At 36.1% G+C, this 21,028-nt stretch overlaps 1 protein-coding gene across 1 annotated transcript in view; it reads right to left on the bottom strand.

Moving 5' to 3' along the window:
* Positions 1 to 21,028, bottom strand: part of ptprdb (protein tyrosine phosphatase receptor type Db) — a 93,802-nt gene that overhangs the window by 9,468 nt on the left and 63,306 nt on the right. Inside the window, exons 16-34 of the mRNA XM_089132372.1 lie at positions 19,324 to 19,626; positions 18,793 to 18,986; positions 17,428 to 17,451; positions 17,012 to 17,129; positions 12,874 to 13,527; positions 12,280 to 12,377; positions 10,421 to 10,677; positions 9,588 to 9,681; positions 9,198 to 9,407; positions 8,375 to 8,535; positions 7,963 to 7,974; positions 7,738 to 7,853; positions 7,568 to 7,606; positions 6,108 to 6,205; positions 5,742 to 5,865; positions 4,818 to 4,993; positions 2,472 to 2,495; positions 1,759 to 1,878; positions 855 to 1,009 (exon numbers count right to left, since the gene is read on the bottom strand). Of these exons, the coding sequence (XP_088988498.1) occupies positions 855 to 1,009; positions 1,759 to 1,878; positions 2,472 to 2,495; positions 4,818 to 4,993; positions 5,742 to 5,865; positions 6,108 to 6,205; positions 7,568 to 7,606; positions 7,738 to 7,853; positions 7,963 to 7,974; positions 8,375 to 8,535; positions 9,198 to 9,407; positions 9,588 to 9,681; positions 10,421 to 10,677; positions 12,280 to 12,377; positions 12,874 to 13,527; positions 17,012 to 17,129; positions 17,428 to 17,451; positions 18,793 to 18,986; positions 19,324 to 19,626 (2,977 nt within the window). The remainder of the gene's footprint in view (positions 1 to 854; positions 1,010 to 1,758; positions 1,879 to 2,471; positions 2,496 to 4,817; positions 4,994 to 5,741; positions 5,866 to 6,107; positions 6,206 to 7,567; positions 7,607 to 7,737; positions 7,854 to 7,962; positions 7,975 to 8,374; positions 8,536 to 9,197; positions 9,408 to 9,587; positions 9,682 to 10,420; positions 10,678 to 12,279; positions 12,378 to 12,873; positions 13,528 to 17,011; positions 17,130 to 17,427; positions 17,452 to 18,792; positions 18,987 to 19,323; positions 19,627 to 21,028) is intronic.

The following is a 21,028-nucleotide window of genomic DNA, read 5'->3' as shown; positions in this document are numbered from 1 at the left end:
TACCCCCCAATTTAGGTGAGTTGCAGAAGATAGATGAGTATCTAATCTAATAGAAAAACTTCTGGTTGATAGGAAAGACTGGAACAATTTGAGTGCCATACCTGAGATTACGATCGAACATTCTAGCCGAGATAGGAGAATATTGTGAGCTACAAAGTCAAAAGCTGAACTCAAATCTAATAGCACTAAAGCCATGGTATGGCCAGCATCTGTCGTTATGAAAATGTCATTACAAATTTTTAAAAGAGCAGACTCAGTGGACCATACCGCCAATCATAACTGTATGCTAATTGTCAATCGTATTTGACGATAGTGGACCTGACAGGAATATCAGTAAGTTGACTAAAGCAAACCTTGCAAATCATCTTGAGTGATTCATGTAAATACTCTTCAATTTTGCGTCTGAAAGAGAAACTGCAAAAATAACCCTGTCCACGCCTTTTCAGCGCTAATTAATTCACTGCACGTCTTTGGTAAATCCTAACAGTAGTTTTTAACGCCAAAAGAGGGTTTGAGCTGGCGCAAGCTGTAAGTAAATCTGGTACTTGGTACTCTTGTATTCTGACATGTAATTTTATGTAATCTACATTTTTCTCGTGTCAGTTAATTTGTAAAAAAAAAAAAAAAAAAACGCATCAATGTATATAGTAAAGTTCCTTTGTTGTGTTCAAGCAAAATTAAAATAAAAACTCATATTCCACAAAAAGCATTCAGTGCATTGACATTTTGTAAATAGTCAATAAAATTTAGGCCAATGATTTGAGAAAAAAAAAGACGTATAAATAGTTTCTCAGAATCATACCCTGCATGTCTGACTGGATATAAATATGTTTGTTTAATTCTGTACTAGTTACCTGCAGTGGACTGCAATGGGTCCAGCATCTGGGGGGTTGCAGGCTTTTACACGTCTGAGGAAAGCCAGGAAAGGAGTGGGATGTTCAGGAACCCCTTGATCTGGCCATGCTGTAAACTGGAACTGACGAACCTCCCTTTTCTCACCACTCCCACTCTGCACACAGAAACAACACAATTCAGTACAGATACTTCTAGAATAGAATAATGCAATAAGTCCATTTATAAATGTACAAATCATCACATACAACATAATCTCATCCAAACTACTCATTCAATCAGCAGCATTCCGCAACAAAATTAGTTCAATCTTACTTATTCAACATACTTCCCATCTAGTGTGTATGGTCTTAACAGTCTTAACTAAAAAAAAAACTTTACAGGATGACTTCTGAATAATCCACATAATAATTTAAACGTTTGAAAAATACAACAACAGCATAAATAAAAGCTGCACAAAGCAGTAATCTGCATCATTTATTCATGCATTGCTCTGAATTTGAATAAGCAGAAAAAGCTTAGCCTGAACTAAGCAGAAAAATAAGCTAGTGTTTGGTGAACTTGCAGTACTTTTGCAAGATTTTATCAAGAACAATATGGAGAAGAAACTCAGACATTGGCGAAGAGATGATGATGTCAGAGCGCATTTCATCTGCAAAATGTTAATTTTCTATATATTTTTCAAGTGTTGTGTTTCTATACAATATATAGGTTTTGTTTCAATTATTTATTTAATGGATTTTGTACCTGAATGGTTTGACTAATGTATTCACTTTTGAGCATTTTCAAAGTTTCATTACTCGTCTAGGGTTCCACAAACCAACAGGTCGACCGCGCCGTAAGGTTTGTGAGGTGATGAAGTGTTGGTATACTGTGTTTATGCGCTGATCACTGGTGTTTTGTTACCTTAAACAGGGCAAAAGTCCTGACGCAGTAGGTCGCAAGCTCCACCGTGTCCAGTAACGAGACTTGCATGAGTCCGTATGTCTCTGTGCCTCTGCTGGGCCAGTACTGATCACACTTATTCTGCACACAGTTCAGCAGACACTTAGTTAACCTCTCACAGCTGCATATGTCTCAATGTTAAAGGAAACATTAGAGGAGAGCAAAAGAACCAGCTGAGATAAACTGGCTGGCTTTAGCCTGGCTGCTTTCCATCAATAACAGTACTCACTATGGCTATGTGTCAGTCTGCTCTCTAGTTCAATAATAGTATACTACCGGGGAGTGGGTTGCCTCATTATTAAAACCATTCCAGTGCATTGAACAGTTCACTCCCTAGAAATTAAAAGAATGCCCCTTTAACTCGTCTCATTTTTATTCATTCCCATCAAAGGGAACTAGGGAATGGACTGAAACACACCCGTTGTGAGTACATTTTGGCATGCAGTGATAGTGTGATAATCAGCCAAAAATATCAAGTTACACTTTGTGACTTGTGGCAAAATGTGTCTCTGAAGTCAACAGGAAAGAGGAAGTGAGAAGAGACAGATCAGAAGAAGAGAGAGTAGGTGTAAATAAAGGATGAAGCAGAGATAGGAGTAAGAGGTGTGACACGAAATATCAACCATTCAAGTGAAAAGTGAGAGTGGTCTAATTAGCCAAGTGAGACGTCTTGCCTTTGAGAAGAAATACGAAGGCATCTGGAGAGTAACAGACAAACATCATAAGACTTACTCTGCTCCGTAACACCACACAAGATTCACTGAGAAATATGCAAAATATCAATGCTGTGTTTGATTAAACATGGTTAGTTAGGTTAGTATGTACAGTAGTAAGTGTGTGAGTTTGATTAAGTGTTCAATCTCTCAGTAGTTCTGTTCCAAAATCTAGTCAGCTGACTACCTTGATCCTGATCCTGATGCAAAGACTGTTTCAGATTTTAGTCAAACAGTTTTTAGTTAGTTTAATGTATTGGTGGGCTGCATAAATGGCCATAGCTTCTGAAAATCTGTTACATTCCTGATAAAAATGTGATTTTGACAAGCATTTAGCTTACTGTTAAAACTTTACGTTCTGCAGTTAGTGTTTGCAAATACACTACAGGTAGTTTTGGGTTGGAAAGATCTATTTTAAAAATAAATTAATACTTTTATTCAGGAGGAATGCAGCATTACATTTATCAAAAGTGACAGTAAAGACATTTATAATATAATTGAAAATAAATATTTAAAATATATGTAAAAATATTTTTAATATTTTTGTTATACTTAAAATAAATGTAAAAAAATATCAAGCAGTACAACTGTTAATAATAATAATAATAAATAATAATAAGCATTAATAATAATAATAACAAGAAATGTTTCATGATCAGCATATTAGAATGATTTCTGAACTGAAGACTGAAGTAATGACGCTATATGAAGTGATGATGGAATAAAATGTAGGGATGCACCGAAATGAAAATTCTTGGCCGAAACCGAAAACCGAAAAAGAGGAAACCAAGGCCGAAAACCGAAACACCGAAAGAAATTATGCCAATTATCAGTATCATTGCATTTATGGCTATGACTGTGTACAAACGTTACTAAAATCAAGGCATTGCAAAAATTAATATAAAATTTTCAAAGAATAAATCAATTACAAATTCTGCAAATATTTATTTAGCACAATGTACAGTATAAAATAAAATTCAAAGTAAAATGTTTTTGACCCCACTCATGTGTACATTAAATAATAATCTAATGGCCTGCAGAAAGGTTTTAAAATTAAATGTTCTCTCATAAAAACAAAGCCGAGTGCGAACTTCTTCTCATCACACCAGCACCCTTTGCACGTCTAAATTAGTTTCTTACATTTTAAAAATTTAGCATACAATAGGATAAAAAGCCTTTTTAAATGAACAAAGGTCCATGATTAATACAAATGCACATGAAACTTAACGAAACCTGTTTAGTGAATGTAGAAAATATTTAAGAGAGCATTAATTTAGTTCTATACATACATGTTCCCATATATATTTTTTTGTAATGTCACACAAGTAATAATCTCAGAGTTTACTGGGTTTTACATGATTATTCTTCTTCTCACCGATTCCTGATGTTTAGAGGATAGTTACTTGAGTCGTCCCCTGTCGTTTCAAGGAATAGTACGACGGAGAGCGGGTCCAGTATAAACGCCTCGACCGTTTGGAGCGGTGTGCGCGCTGTCTGAGGAGACTCGCGCATACTTTCGCCTACCTCCGCAGCGCGAGTCTCCACAGTTTATACTTGACCCGCTCGCATCCGGAGTCGTTGTCATGGCGGCGCGCATTGTTTAGAGCAGGTATAGGTGGATAAACTTCCGTCTCCTCACGGGTTCAGATTCACTGAAATACGTCCGCACCGCAAACATGTTGCTTCAGACAAGCACGTGCAGGTCGCGGTTTCTGTTTGCGTCATCACAACATTTCGGCCGTATTGTTTCGGTGATAAAAGTCTTTCGGCCGAAAACCGAAAATGCACTTTTGGGCCATTTTCGGCCGAAAATTTTCGGTGGCCGAATATTCGGTGCATCCCTAATAAAATGCATTTCAAAATATATTAAATTAGAAAATAGTTATTTGTAATTGAAATAATAACAGCTGGGTACAATCATACTGACCCCACATATTTGAATGATAGTGTACATTGTTCTGTAAGATATAAGATGCACTACTACAGTTTACTCATTGTGAATAGAGCTAAATACAGCGTTGCAGATATCCTTTACAGAATCCATTGCAAAAAGGTCAAATCAAAAAGGTGAAGGTGAATTAATTGATAATTGTGTGTGCAGTATGTTTGTGCTTATTACAGTAGACCATGTTGTTGTTAGCTTAGCAACATGCTAACAAGAGAAGTGTGCTTTGAGCTGCTGCTAATGTTCTAGTGCTAATCAAAGTGTGAGTGTGCTTTTTCTTTTTTTAGTCAAGAGTATACCTATATAGGGGTAGTAGGGACAGCAAGGATTTGGGACTGAGTTTGTGTATGTAGTGCTCTCACCCTGGATTTCTCCTCAAGTTTGGTGATCATGATGATATTTGCTGTGTGTTGTTCCCACACCATTCTCCAGAAATCACTAAACGTGTCTGGCATGGGGCCCTGGGTGGCGATGTAAGCGCCCTGTCGGCGGTACCCGTCTATGAAGTTGGCATTGATGTAGTCACCACCAGGAACACCTGCATAACAAGATTGGATGGGAAAAAACAAAATCACATTCAACCTAACAAGAGACAAAAAAATCGAAAATGCCTGTCATAAATTTTAATGGGTGTAATTAAATGAGAGATATAATTCAATTCCATCCGTGGTGTTTCAGATCTAATTTTTAAAAATATTTATTATACTAAAATGACAAAATGACAACAGGATTTAAAAAAAAAAAAATCTATCAACTTGTCAGAGACGATTTAGATCATGGACAAAGTATCAGCATTATTTTACTATTATTTATGTGCAATCATAGTAGTTATTAATATTTTAAATTAGTTTTAATTTTATGTTTTCAGTTATATTAGTTTTAGTTTAAGGTTTATTAAATTTGTTATGTGCTTTTTTTACTTTTAATTAGTTTTTTATATTTCGTTTTCATTCTCATTCTTTTTATTTCAATTTTAGTGATACATTTATTTCAGTAAGGTGCAAAAGTTGGCAAAATCGGCAATTTCGAATTAAATTATCTTCTCTGATATTTATGTTTTATTTGACTTTTTATTTGACTTCAGCTTCATTTAGTTTACTCAAAATGGTTTTTACTTTACCAACACTGGTACAGTATGTGACCATTTAGAGATAACAAAAAGCAATGGTGCTAGTTGCCATGTGAACAGGTAATAGCTTTAAGTTGATTTCCAATGTTAATACTCCTGTGTTATTTCTAATGAATACACAGAGAAACAGCAATATTTAGCACACACACACACTCACCATCATTGTTGGAGAGTGATACTCTGGTGTGGTCATAGGCAATGACGTTGGCATATCTGTTCTTTGACTTGTTAATCTCAAGGTTAGACTGTTCCCATGAGAACTGTTGCCCTGGATCAATAGACTACAAGAGAGAAGCACGCCATGAATTACACATCACGCTGGACAAGCCCCATATTGTACTTGACGTTACAAACATCACATGGCCTGTGCAATGACGTTAGTGCTCATACACAAAAAAGAACATGAAAAAGAACTTAAAGCATGCAGAAATGTGGTGCTAATGTACATCATTGGCCAATATGTTTTTAATGTACATCCGCAGGGTGCGAATGTATGTGTGTGTGTGTGTGAGAGTGATCTGACCTCATACTCTTGAGAGAACCTCAGGTTGTCATTAGCTTTCATCCTCTCTATGTGAGTGGATAGTTCTGAGACAGAAACTGGAGGGTGACTGGTCATGCCTGTCAATCACATCACACAAACACAAAGATCAGTTCACACTCTGAGAGCACAACATGTTACTGGATTAAGTGCTCTGAGCAGTGTGAGAGAATGTTAGTGATATGATCTATATTTTAACACTACGGTTCATGAGTGTGTGTGTTTTGAGGATAGAAATTGTTAAAAGAATGTAAAAGGATTTGTGTCGTAGTTGTTTGCACCCAGAGATTCATCTTCTAAATGTAATAACATTGATGGTTTAGACCAATTTAAATAAAGTGGATAGTTTGGGCTAATTGTACTTTTAGGGGGCCATATGTAAATATATCCTGTTTTAATACATTTAATGTACAATGAACAGTTTTAAAACAGCTCATTCCATTTAAAGGATAGACCAAAATCATTTTCTTTTTTAATGACAAATGCTGTAAAGTAATATGATTAGACAACTATAAATTAATTTATTTAAATAATACTATTTAAATAGAATTGTTTAGATTATTCACTTTTTACCTACTCAGTGGGAAAGAATATACCGGTACACAAATGTTTTATTTGGTGAAGTAAACAGCCTCACAGAAAACTTGATTGATATTATTTCATGATATCCAACGTTTTTTGGTGTCTGTGGGCAGGGCCTCATATTCACATCCCACTATAAAAACATTACTGAATGATGTTTGGTGGAGGGTATAGATTACAATACAGTCAGAAGTATTAAGCAAGATGGAATTAGCATTGAAATTGCTGAATCAGATCAAATTAGACTTAAAGCAAAAAAATCAATATTGCTGCATTTAGAATATAATTGAGAAGAGTTAATTTAATGTCTGCAATAGTTGTCTGTTTAACAAAGAACAAAGTCATAGATCAACATTGATTCAACATCAACAACATTACTGTAATCTTTATTACAGAAAGCTTTATTTAAAAACGTCTTTGTTTTAATGTCCTCCTGTAGATAACTAGTTATGTATGTGTGTATTTAGATCAATTTCCATTATCATTGTGGGCATTTAATGTCCATAACAATCAATAAACAATGTCTTAATGAAAATCTAAAAATGTAGGAAGGTTTATGTGAGGGTTTGAGGAAGGGTTAGGGGATAGAAAATAGCATTAGCTAATGTATATATATATATATATATATATATATATATATATATATATATATGAAAGTTCAACCATATGGAAAGTGTGTGTTTGCTGATGTGTGTAAGGTGTTGTGATGTCAGTCAGAGCAGAGAGAAAAGCTTGTTTACATAGACCTCTGTAATGACTCAAATGAGTTAAGAGGATGAAAAAAGCCAAACCAGTTACTGCATATGTGCGAGCATATGGGGGTTAATTAGTTAATATAGACTACAAAACCCATAACTAACTTGATAACCGTCGATAACCAATGATAGATGCACGCAAACCTAGAAAAAAAGACAACACTGTGTTTAAACCGACAGTGTGTGAGCATTAAATAAGGACTGGGAAATTGATTCTTCAGCACTCTGTACCTGTGTGTGTGTGTTAGTGACATATCTTTTCATCAGTATATTACCAGCCGTTGGGAAGTTGATTCTACGTAGCTCCACTGGATCAGATGGATGCTGGGAACTCATGGCTTTACTGTTGCTGGGAAAGCTGCACTTCCTGCCCTCCAGCTCTGCCCGCTTCCTGTAACATCACACGCGTAGGGGCATTAAAGCAACACTCACTTAGTAGGAAATAGTTTATATTGCATTTCGAGCATAATTAGATTTACAGAGAAACATAATACACAGACCTGTCTGGTTTGCTGGTTTGTGCACAGATAAAACGAGGGAAGACAAAAGAAATAAGGATTCTGCGTAAGTAAAATATAAAACATCTAGCATTTTTTTATTCCTATGCCTATTATCTTTTTTATCATTCAAATCAATGAATCATTCATGCCGATTTGTGAATAGTTCAAGAGATTCATTGAGTGAATTGATGGTTTCAAGTTTTACTCTACATAAAAGCAATATCTAACAGGTAAAATTTTAGATTTTAGAACATTTTAGAGCAGAGCAATGTATGTTAACTATGATTTTTCCAATTTAAAAGAAAATTCTCTGATATTTCCACTGTAGGAACCCCAATTGATGTCATTTGATCTACGTTCACCTTTTTGAATTCTAAATTCCTTCTAAATACACTTTACTTCTCAATCTCACCTTTTAAAGAGGAGAATGAGGATGACAATGCTGATGATGAAGATGACAGCCAGCACTGGCCCAACCACCCACAGAAGCCCCTCCTCCTCATCTACGATTGGCTGCGGCTCAACATCGGAGAACAGCACGGCATCAGAGAATGGACTTGTGGAGTACACAGTCTGTCAATCAAGGATCAAACAGACAATTAGCATATTAGGATAAAAATATATACACAATTTTAATATAAAATAAATATTAATAGAAAAAGAAAAGGTATTGTGAATACAGAGACAGCTAAAGGGTTGCAGGCACTGTACTCAAAATATAACATTGTTTTTATAAATTATTGCTTAAAGCTACACTGTGTGATTTTTACCCCCATCTAGCAGTGAAAAGGTATATGACCATCCAGTGAATATTAGTTTCTGTTCCTCTCAATTCCGATTTCATTTTAACTCCTACGTTGGCCAATGTAGTCCAAGATTAACATGGCTTCCAGTTCGACCGCGTCCATGAGTGTTAACTCAAACGTAAACGTGAAAGGCGAAGCTTGAATTAACGGGTATGTCCCTCTTTGGCTAATGTACTTTCAAGATGGAGGGGCAACATGGCGACCGACATTAGAACCCCTTACCCGTATGTATTTTCAATGGCATATTATACACACACGAGAATACTTTATTACTTGAACGAAGTAAATATACATTAATGAGCACATATATTTTTGAAAGAACTAAATGTTTTTAGCAAAGAATAAACTAAAAGAGTTACACAGTGTAGCTTTAAATATTGAATTGTAGACCTTAAAACATTCAACAAGAGAGAGAAAAGAAGGACTTACGTTCTGGCCCAGTTCAAGAATAGCCAGCACGAAGCACACATACTCTTGTCCGTTCACAAGCGGTCGGTTCATGAATGCTCCATAGACACGGCCGTCTCCTAGTTTAAACTCGGCTGGAAGATTCTGGAAATAAGAACTGATGTATGCTTTTGCCTCCGCCTGCCTCCGAAGACGCACAGAGCGACCGGTGCCATTAATCTCCCTCAGTAGCTGGAGAAACCAGAAAACAGGACAAGCACATGACATGAGACAAGTTAACCACAACAGACACTGCTTTTCCACAGCCTTATGCTGAACCAACATGTGTTTAAAACTGTCAGCAAAGACAGTGAACGATTTACCGAAATATTTAAATTACGACATCAGCATTTCATTACAAAAATGTAGTACCTCATCAATGTTCATCTCATCTGGATCACTCCATAAATTCTGGAAGTTTCCTCCTCTCTGCCTCTTCAGAGGGACAACCACAATGTAGAAACCCCTTCAATTATAAACATGATATTATATTATAATGGGTGAATCTCATGAAGAAAAGTGTCTTTTCCCGCCCAAAATGACGGCAGTTAAATATTGTTTGCTTTGTGAAAATATGAAAAAATATTATTCAGATTACTGTAATAAATAATGAATATATATATATATATATATATATATATATAAAATTAGCATAACCTTTTTTCAAATACATGCTGTTCTGAAGTTTCTATTAAACAGAATTCTGAAAAAAATTGTTTGAGTTTTCACAAAAATAACTTAATTTATTTAAGTTATTAAAGTATTAACAACTGTTTTTAGACAAAATAAAATATTTTGCAAACCAAATAAATTAGTAGCCTACATTAAAATGATTTCTGAAGAATAACGTGACACTGGAGTCTGGAGTAAGGCCTGCTGAAAATTCAGCTTTGCCATCAAAGGAATAAAATATATTTTAAAATATATCAAAATGGAATATATATATATGATAATGTATAATATATTAACACTGTTATTTTAAATTCTATTTACTGTATTTTTGATCAAATCCAGCTTTGAGAGAAAATCTTTCTGACCCCAAACTTTTAAACAGTATAACATACATTATTCAGTTGAGTTTAAAATTCTGAGACATCACTGGAAATATGGAGTTCAATATCTTATTTAAAGCTGGAAATAAAGAGTTTCACAAATTTTCAGAAATCATTTTGAATATTTGAATCAATCTTTGGTGTTTTGCTGACCTGACATTAGCCTGTCCCTGGACAGCGGGCAGCTGTAGGGTAGCGATGCTTTGAGAGCTAGTCTTGTCCAGGAGCTGGGGTTTCTTGGTCAGCAGGTTTGGAGCGGTCATGGCATCTGCGCGGTGCTGCAAACCTCCAATGCCATCAGCTTTACTGGTCAACAAGAAGGTGTATAGAGACTGGGGCTTCAGATTAGTCACTAACTTCTGCCCGAGCCGCCCATCCACTTCCACACTTTCGCCATCACCATATGAGATCTGAGGGAAAAAGAGAGAATGGACTCTAAAGCACACCAGCAAAGACTATGAGCATGTTGTGACACACACACTCAAGAGGAAGGCAGAGTGAGATTAAGACTGACACCTTGTTAACTTGTTAACATGCACACACTCACACTTTTATACCAACACTGTCATACACAATTCCACCTCAATATGTTGTGAAGGGTAGCAATGGTGGAACAAAACACACGCCCAACGTTTATTTTTATACTGAGTTAATAATATTGTCTATCACATAACCAAGCCATTATGGGCACCACAATATGACTTTAAATGATTTAAAATGAGAAAAAAAACTGCTTTAAAATAAGATAAAACTGACATCCTGTTTGTTATTTTAACCATTTTTATAAAAAGAGCGGAGTTCCCGTGGTCTTGGAAAAACGGGATATACAGTACGAGGACAAGTGTGAAAAGTGTGATTTCTAGACATGGAAAATAAATCAAATCTTACAATAATAAAAAAAAAGGTTCATATTTAAGATTAGGGTCCAATTCTCACTATTAACTAAAAATTTTGCCTCAATAAACTCCTAATTGCTAACTCCTAAACAATAGTTAGTAAGATAGTTGTTAAGTTAAGGTATTGGGTAGGGTTAAGGGATGTAGAATATGGTCATTCAGAAAAAGGCATTAATATACTAATAAATAGCCAATATCCTAGTAATATGCATGCTAATAAGCAACTAGTTAATAGTGAGCATTGGACCCTAAACTATTGTGTTATTGAAATGTCTATTCCGAATGTACATTTTTCGAGTCAAGTCAAGCTCTTAAATATTTTAGAGAAATTTCTATTTTGAGTAAAACATATTTAAAAAAAAACAAATGACAGGGAAAGTAATGTAAATGTCTTGCTTACAAAGAATGTGAACCATGAAAAAACATTCAGTTCTTGAAACTTCTAGAAATACTGAATTTAATTTGAACTTTAAACTGAACTTTATTTCAATAGTCCATTTTAGACATTCTACTAACTATAAGTAACTTTTCAACTACATGTCAACTAACTGTCATTAGAGTATTAGTAGACTGTCTGCTTAATATCTGCTAACACTTTATTGTTGGTCCCCCAAAAAACATTCAACTGACTATAAGTAACTTGGCGACTACAAGTAAACTTATTCTCCTAACCCAACCATAACCTAACAGTCTACTGACAGTCTAATATAATATACTAATACTCTAATAACAGTTAGTTGACATGTAGTTGAAAAGTTACTTAGTAGATAATTAGTAGAACGTCTAAAGTGACTATCGAAATAAAGTTTAACCTTATTGTTTTATGTTAATATATTGCCACTACTAGTTTGTGTTAAGATGCTTGACAATACAAAAGGTCGGCAAAAGTTTACACAATACAAAAGCTGAAATATCTTTGTCTATATGAGAGGCTTTTGAAAATTTTCTTGGATTCTTTAAAGGTTGAGAACCACTGCCCTAACTTTTTCACACATTTAGATTTTCAACATCAAATTATTTCATATTTATAAACTGCTTTCTACACGTAGACCCCAAAAAAAATAGGCAAAACCTGACTCATGTGAAGACACATACGCAGTTTTTTGCGGTACTTACAATGAGAGATTGTGCTTTATTACTGGTGGTTCGTGGCTCCCAGGTCAGCAGTACAGAACTCTTCATGGCAGCTTTCACTCTGAAGTTCACGGCAAACACTATTAAAGAGAAATAGAACAAAAGATCAACACAAGACACTTCATTACTTCAGCTCACCTGAGCAGAACCTCTAGCCTCCAGTATGAGCAGAACATCAAAGGATCTTTTCAACCGTTTCCACAAAAAACATTTACCACATCAGGTTGTTATCTACAAAGTGTGCACAGAGCCGAAAAGAGAAAAAAAAGAGCTAGTCACTCTTTTCTCATCCAGTACTCCAATTAAGAACTCGCCACTCTTTTCCAAGGGCTTACCTTTACCATCGTTGGAGCACTCCACGTATACCTAGACCCATTTTTAGAAAGATTCTCACCTTTTATCTGAGCTTAGTGAACGTCACCAAACAAGAGACTCAGACCAACAAAGACAGACAAAACTGACAAGACAAACAAACAAAAAAAAAAACCTTCCAGAGTAAAGAAAATGTAGTGGTTTGGATTAGGAAGTGTTGCCTGACAGTAAATGTTTGTCTGTGAGGATATACAAGTGTCATACCTTCCTGTGCTGGTTGTGTTTTGATGGATACTGGGAGACTATACGCCCCAGGGCTGTGTTTGCTAAGCACGCACACTCTCGCCACATACTCAGTATTTGGCCGTAGGCCATTAAGAACCACTGTAGTCTCTGAAACGTCTGACTCCATGGCAATATCCGTGCCATTACTATAGGTGACAGCGAACCACACGCGGTAACCTTGGATCCGGTCATAGCTTCTAGGTCGCTCCCATCTCAGGATCACAGACGAGGAGTTGATGTTTTCAGCCGTTAAGTTAGCCAAAATTGGCAAGGTTTCCTGTATGCTCACATTTTGACCGTCCGTTGTCCCCGGGATTGTTACCATGTCATCTGTGGTTGTCTGCACCACGTTTGGTGTTAAAAATGTGACCTGAGCGCTTGAACCATAACCCCATATGGTACGGGCTGCGAGCCGGAACACATACAGCATCCCTGCACTCAAAGAGGAGACGGTGTAGGTGCGTTCCTTAGCGTCTAGCTCCTGCACCATGAAGGAGTCTGAGGTCGGGTCAGCCAGGCCATATGAGAGCCTGTAGCCCAGCACAGGAGACAGACCAGCAGGGGGAGGCTGCCATTTTAGTAGGGCAGTGCCATCTTCTGATGGCGAAACTGTAAGCAGGGGCAAACCTGGCACTGTGGAGTAGAGAACAATACTTTAGATCAACACTAAATGTATAGCGCTGTAGTGAAGTCATAATGTGTTAGGTTGAGTGAAATACTTGACTTTTATTACAAAAGTTCACTCAAAAATAAGAATTTTTCTCACAGCTCCAAAAAAGACTTTTGTAAAATTGCACATTTTACAAAAGAAGACAGTGCTCTTTTCAACTGAATTGCACTGAACAGGGACCAAAGCTTTCATTCTTTGAAGGGGTCCTATTATGCTTTTCCACTTGAGTGCAATTTTGCTGTTTGAGTATAAAAAAGATCGGCAGTATCTACAAGGTTACGAAGCTCAAAGTCCCTTCCAAAGGGAGATATTTTATTTAACAGAATCAATTTTTTATGAACCACAACGAACGAGTTTAGACTACAACGTGATTTTTCTGGATCTTATGAAGTCATAATGTTTCTCATTTAAATAATCTCCGCCCACTGAGTACCCCAAAAAGGGGACGAGGCCTGGTTGAGCTGCATTAGAGAAGACAGTGTTGTCGCTATGTCAAAGAGATGCTGTATTGTCCACCCCATTTCCAAAGCTCATTTGTTTGACCTTCATAAGGCTTAAAGGGTTAGTTCACCCAAAAATGAAAATTAAGTCATTAATTACTCACCCCCATGCTGTACCAACCCTGTAAGACCTTCGTTCGTCTTCGGAACACAAATGAAGATATTTTTGATTCAATTTGAGAGCTATATAACAACCACATTGGCTGCCTAAGGGACTGCCTCTTGACGGCCCAAAAAGTCAATGAAGAAAATGTTTAAATATCCCAAGTGACTACCGTGGCTCAACTATATGTTTATCAAGCGACGCGAATACTTTTTGTGCGAAAAAACAAACACAAAATAACGAGTTTATTCGACTATTTCTTTTCTTCCTTGTAGGCCAGAAACGAGACTTCCTTAGATTTCCACGACGCATGCGCGAGATTTGCGATCTGAAGTAGTGTAAGCTGGTGTAAGCAGATCGCAATTCTCGCGCATGCGTCGTGGAAATCTAAGGAAGTCTCGTTTCTGGCCTACAAGGAAGAAAAGAAATAGTCGAATAAACTCGTTATTTTTGTTTGTTTTTTCGCACAAAAAGTATTCGCGTCGCTTGATAAACATATAGTTGAGCCACGGTAGTCACTTGGGATATTTAAACATTTTCTTCATTGACTTTTTGGGCCGTCAAGAGGCAGTCCCTTAGGCAGCCAATGTGATTGTTATACAGCTCTCAAATTTAATCAAAAATATCTTCATTTGTGTTCCGAAGACGAACGAAGGTCTTACGGGGTTGGTACAGCATGGGGGGTGAGTAATTAATGACTTAATTTTCATTTTTGGGTGAACTAACTCTTTAACGTTTATCTGTGCGCAGCGCATTTTATGGAGAACAGCTTTTGTAAGCTCTCATTTTTGTAAGACGGTTCACTGCTCCTTGGGAGAATTAACCATGGTTTAGAGATCGATTACTGTTTCTATTACCTTGGTTTTCCAACAAATATCACTCTCTGAAACGTCCTGTGAAATCCGTGCTTGCAAAGTGCATGAAATTCATTATGCATGATTCTCGTTTGTTAAAGCTGCAGTCCGCAGTATTTCCTCTTTGTCGCCATCTCTGTTTGAAATCGCAATTGCAGTCATTCGCAGAATTATCAACTTTACAAGAATTGTACTTCGACAGGGCACTGTGTATGAACACAATGTTTGAGGAGACTGTAAGGCTGGCATTCAGGATCACAGATTATTATTTTTGGAAGTATGACCAACATTATAATTTTCACCAGAAAATGTCAAGTAACACACTTTTGTTCTGGTTCTGACATTGCAGTAAATTGCGCTGATTAAATCGAACAATCGCTTAACATATCACGCAAAACCGTGCAAATTATATTTTGTTCTCAAATTGTTAATGTTAACAACGTCAGCATTGCGTGACATAATGTCCTTCTGATATGTATCCTTGTTTTCGCATAGGTCCGGTTGCAGTCTCTTCTTTTTCTTTAGCCACTCTGAAGTCCGAACGAAGTCTTTTGCATTTTACAGCAGGTGAATCTGTTGTCACTGGTGATTCTCGTTTGAACCTTTCTGGATCCACCATCAAATTGATAAGTTTAATTATATCAAGTGCTGTGAGAAAAGGCTATAAATCTCCACCTCCAACATCCTCACATGCAAAATAGTCTAATAGCTGAGACTCTTCTTTATGTGTACAGATGTGACGTAATGACACAAAGACATTCTTGAATCTCCCGCGGAAATCCACCAGTACCACTAGAATTAAAAACATTATTACAAGTTTACCGCTTTTGAATCGAGCTACGGCAAGCAGATAGTTTTGAACACTGGCTGGTAATGTATTTTCTCAAATATGTATTTTGGATCATTTTTAACCCCAAAAAGCTATGGACTGTAGTTTGTCTGATTTTCTGATAAATAAATAAAACACAAAATTAGGGAGTTTAATCTTAAAACAAGAACAATAATCTGACAATGGGGTCGGAAAATAATCTTGTTTTCCCTTCTAGACTGCAGCTTTAACATTGTCAGGGTTTGAATCGCGCTCAAATTAGTCTGAAATTGACGCAATCATCAAGGACTCACAGATGTAGAGGGGCGGGACATTTCCTGAACACGCACAAAGCACTGCCAATCACAACACACTGGGCCAGCTAACCAATCACAGTACATTTTGTATTCCAGAAAGGAGGGGCTTAATTGAAAACGACGTGTTCGAGGCAGAATGGGGAGAGCTGTAGTAATGTAAAATGTGTGAAAAAATTGTTTTTTTAACAATCAAGCATGAAAACATATTCTAGTATACCCTAAAAACAAAATCAAGACTTCATAAAAGGGAATAATAGGACCCCCTTAAAATGAAAAGACTCACTGAAATTGACTACAAAATGAATTCATTGAAAATCTTGACATTTACCATAGGTTTCCTTGGTATATTTCTAAGAGTGAATAAGAGAAGTAGTCCAGTTTGTTAACAGATAATTCATTTGAATCAGAATCGTTTGATCCGGTTCACAAAATCGGTCTGAATGATTTGTTTATGAATTGAAAAGTTTACCTCATGGACTCAAAATCCAGTGTTATTCACTAAAAATCTTGACACCTGCCATAGCTTTCTTTCAAGCATTTTTAAGTTAATACAAGTAGAATGAATCTATTGATCTGGTGCACAGAATTGGTCTCAATGATTCATTTATTAATCAAAAAGTTGAGCTCACACCTTACAATTTGAAACGTTCAACAGCTCACATGAGGGCAAGGGGAATTGTCATTAAAAAGAGCATAAAACTATTTTAAAATGTTCTCCTTTAGTGTTCTATGAAAAAAAGACTGGATTTGGAATTATATGATAAGTAAATGCTTTTCATTTTTGGGTGAACTTTCTATTTAACACTGAAAATAAAGTGTGTATACCAAAACATGAACGTGTATGTATGTGAGAGGGTGTACACACATGATGGTTTAGTTCTGATGACGATAGGCTTGCTGCGTGCTCCATCGCCTTTTGAGGTGAATGCAGCCACGGTCACAGAGTATTCCGTGTTTGGCCATAAATCGGTCAAAATCAGGTCCTAATAAACACATGCACTTACTAAAACAATATTACAAAAAAAAAAAAAAAAATCAAAGAAACTAAATGTCCCATTTTATTTGAAATTCATTATTGAAAAAATCATCTTGATATACAGATTCCATTTCCCCCCACTTCAAGTATAGGAGCTGTACATGCCTATTGCCTAGATAAAATACAGTTGTCTGGATTGGAACATTACCAAGATGGCCGCAGAGTGAACTGATGTGCCTTAAAGGGACTTTGGTTTAAGTAAATGTATTAAAATTCATGGTCATGTTTAAAATAGTTATACTCACATATTGTTTCGAGTCATTCTGTGGCTGTTTACACACACACACAAAGAAGTAAAATGAATTTGAATGCCAAGATGTAATATGATTATTTCCAACACAATGAATAAAGGTCTACTGAGAATAAATGGTGTGAAAGGTTCACTGGAACAATTACATAGTGGTTTTAAGGCTGTTAGATTCTAAGATAGTTATCTGAGGTTCTGTCTTAGCATGCGGATAAGCAGATACTGATGTTATCTGACGATTAAAGCAAAATGAAAGTCCATTTAGAGAGCATTAGCTGAGCTAAGAAGCCTAATTACTGACAAACAAACAGCTCATCCAGATCAAGAGATAGTTAGGATCTACATCGTGCCCTAGTATACAGTATGTGAGCGATTCTTCAATTTGTGGCACTACTTCAAACCGTAATCCTATAACAGTAATTTATTCATAATTTATTCATGCTGCATTGAATGCTGTGAACTCAACCCTTAACATTTCAGCATTTGTTAAGTGCTTGACTAGTTGGTACTACATTTGGGCAGATTTTATTTATTTTAAACACTCAGAATTTACTGCTAGCTATAATTGTTGTGTTAATTAGTACATCCAACTTTTTCTCTAAAAACATAAAAAAGTCATTTCCATTACACAAAATATAAAAATTCACACATACCAAATCAACTTGATCAAATCATCATATCATTTTTTTTAAAGGTTATTATTAAAGCAAAGTGTCGAGGTCTATGTATTATATTCTAGACATCTTTGCTTTGTAAAGTAATCGTACCTTTAGAATTAAAGTTCACTTAAGATATTAAGTGTCCAATAGAACTATATATATGGCTAAAAAAATTATGTGGAATGAAAATGTGTTAAACAAGAAAATTTGATGAATTTATTGGTAGAATCATGCATTTTTCATTTAAAAAATTTAAATGGACAAAACGAAATAGTGTTACTAAGGAACATTTTCAAGATTTTTTTTTTTTTTTACCAAAAGAAAAGTTTACCAAAAACTTTAAAATATGATCTAATTTCTTATGAAAAGTCAAATTTAACACTTTTTATAGACTGACTGAAGACTTGTTTAAAAGTCAGAATAAGAAAACTACCATAAAACATTATTTTAAGACTTTCTAATGCGTGAATATAATTTTTATTTTATTTCGGAACATCTTGGTGTCAAAAGAGTGAAGTTGCGTGCCTTTGAATTTGGAGAGTCTTTGATTTTTGAGATCAAGAATTCATTATTTTCAAGCTGAGAACAACTCAAAAATAAACACCACATTTCTAAAGAACACATATATTCAGAAGTGTGTGTGTGTGTGTGTGTGTGTGTGTGTGTGTGTGTGTGTGTGTGTGTGTGTCCATGAGGTCTCCTACCTGTGGCTCTCTCAGTAGGTGTTCCCTAATTCTGGGAGAGACTGTTCTCTCCCCTGCTGTTCGTCTGGCGTATGTCACCTGGTAACCACGGATCTTTCCATGCTGTCGCTCAGCAACTGGAGGTTTCCATGACACTCTAGCAGAGGTGGCGTTTAAGACCACCACATCCACACCCCGCGGCGGTGCGCTGGGCACTAAAGGGGCATTTGAGTAAAGGACATATAGTCACAGCTGAACATTCCTTTCAGCTCACGGGAGAAGGACAAGGAAAGGCCAGGAAAAGAGGTATGGTAGGGGTTCAATTATCTTGATAAATCCTTTGGGAAAAAGCTTTAGCCATGGAACGGGATCTGAACATGTTATCACCAGGGTGAATAAGACAAAAATGCAATTATTTATGCATATGGAAAAATAATTCTGAATGAAGGAAATCCAAAGAGGAACTTGGGACTTCTCCAAGGCAAATGTTGAAGGACTTTTGGGAGAGGCTCAGCTTCAGGTTAAGGGTCAAATTAAGGCACTGTCACATACCGTCTTCCTCTGTGCGGACCAATATCGGTAGGCTCTCAGGCCCTTGACCTGTGTCAGTGTGGGCAGAAACTGTCACAGAGTACAGGGTCCCTTTCTTCAGCCCCTCTATCCGGTACCGGAAACAGTTCGATGGGATGTTCGGGATCCTCTGCACAGGGTCATTCTCCCGTTCCACCGCCACATATCGAATGGAGTATCCTGTTATGATTCCGTTTTCATCTGTGAGGGGTGGAGCCCAGCTGAGCAGTAGACTTGTGGAGGAGGGGCTTATGCATGTGACTTCCTGGGGAGGGGAAGTGGACTCTGATTGGGTGGGTTTAATAGTGTGTGTTGAGGCAGCGGTGGTTAGTTTAAGTGTTGTTGTGGATGATAATGTGTGGAAATGAAATGAAATCAGAGAATGGAAAAAAAAAAGACATAAAAGGACAAAATTGACACGTAAAATGTGGTGTTGTCACACACAGGTCAAATAAAGCAAGACATCAAACTGCAAGTGATCGTTCACGTATGGTGAACTGAAACGAAAAACGAATACATTCAACGTAAAACTTACTTGTTTGACTCCCTCTTTCCAGATGATTGTCATTGAGTGTCTCATATTCTTACCTGCTCTTTACTCTTCACTAAATTTTCAATAGCCTGACAGCGGTTTACCGTATCTTTCCCAGACAACTTCTAACCAGAAGCGTTGTGTGTCATGTCAGAATCCAAGTCTTTACAGCCGAGTGAACAAATGCAATGAAAAACACGCTTTCTTAAACTGTATTCTCTATGTCTAGAGTGAAAAAAAAACTGATTTGTTTAAGGAATCAGTTCATACTGATTGATTCAGTGAGTATGCAAGATACATGACATGTAATTTAGGTAATGCAGCTGATTATCACTATGTTTCTGATACAGTTATTATTTAAATAAATAAAATCTAGGTGTTTTATTAGCTGTATTTAAACTCTTTAATTAAATAAACTCTTTAATTGAATGATTCTGTTCAAGATTAATGCTGTCACCCTATTTGAGTCAAAAAAGATTTTTTTAAAGATCCACTACCATTCAAAAGTTTGGGATCGGTGAGACTTTTTAATGACTTTAAAAGAAACCTTTTATGCTGCATTTACAGTACAGTAAAACAATAATATTGAGCAATTTAAACAGTTTTCTATTAGAATATGTTTTAAAATGTTAAATGTTTATTACTATAACTTTTGAACCTATTGCCATGGATCAAACGATATTGCAGGCCATAACAAAATCATATTTTCTGTAAAAATGTCTTACATACATAGCTTAAAATAATGATTTCTTGTTGTTTGAATAAGTTAGTATATCATTGTGAAATCAAAATATTTTATTTTACTTTAGGTAATATTTCATTTATTTTATTTATAAAAGCCCTAAATAGTCATTTTCCTAATTCTACAACATTAAATTATTTAAAAATAACTTTTATCTTATAAAATTGTGTTTATAAATCCTGTGTCAATTATGTTACCGCACCAAACTTTGCCTTTAAATTGGTGGAATTATCACCCACAACTATGTAAGATACAGGAAATGATGTCACTTTCCCACTGAAAAGTATGTGTGAGTTCTCTCTAAGAATATTTTTTCATTTAAAAAGTACTTAGGCAAATTATTTTGTAAAACATAATATCATAAGGAAACGAATTTTTATCACTGATGATTACACAGTAACGAAGTTCACAAA

The sequence above is a fragment of the Pimephales promelas genome, chromosome 6, assembly GCF_988280905.1.
Source record: "Pimephales promelas chromosome 6, fPimPro1.hap1.1, whole genome shotgun sequence".
Classification (NCBI taxonomy): domain Eukaryota; kingdom Metazoa; phylum Chordata; class Actinopteri; order Cypriniformes; family Leuciscidae; genus Pimephales; species Pimephales promelas.
The sequence above is the reverse complement of the archived record's forward strand: the minus strand, read 5'-3'. Positions and strand labels throughout refer to the sequence as shown.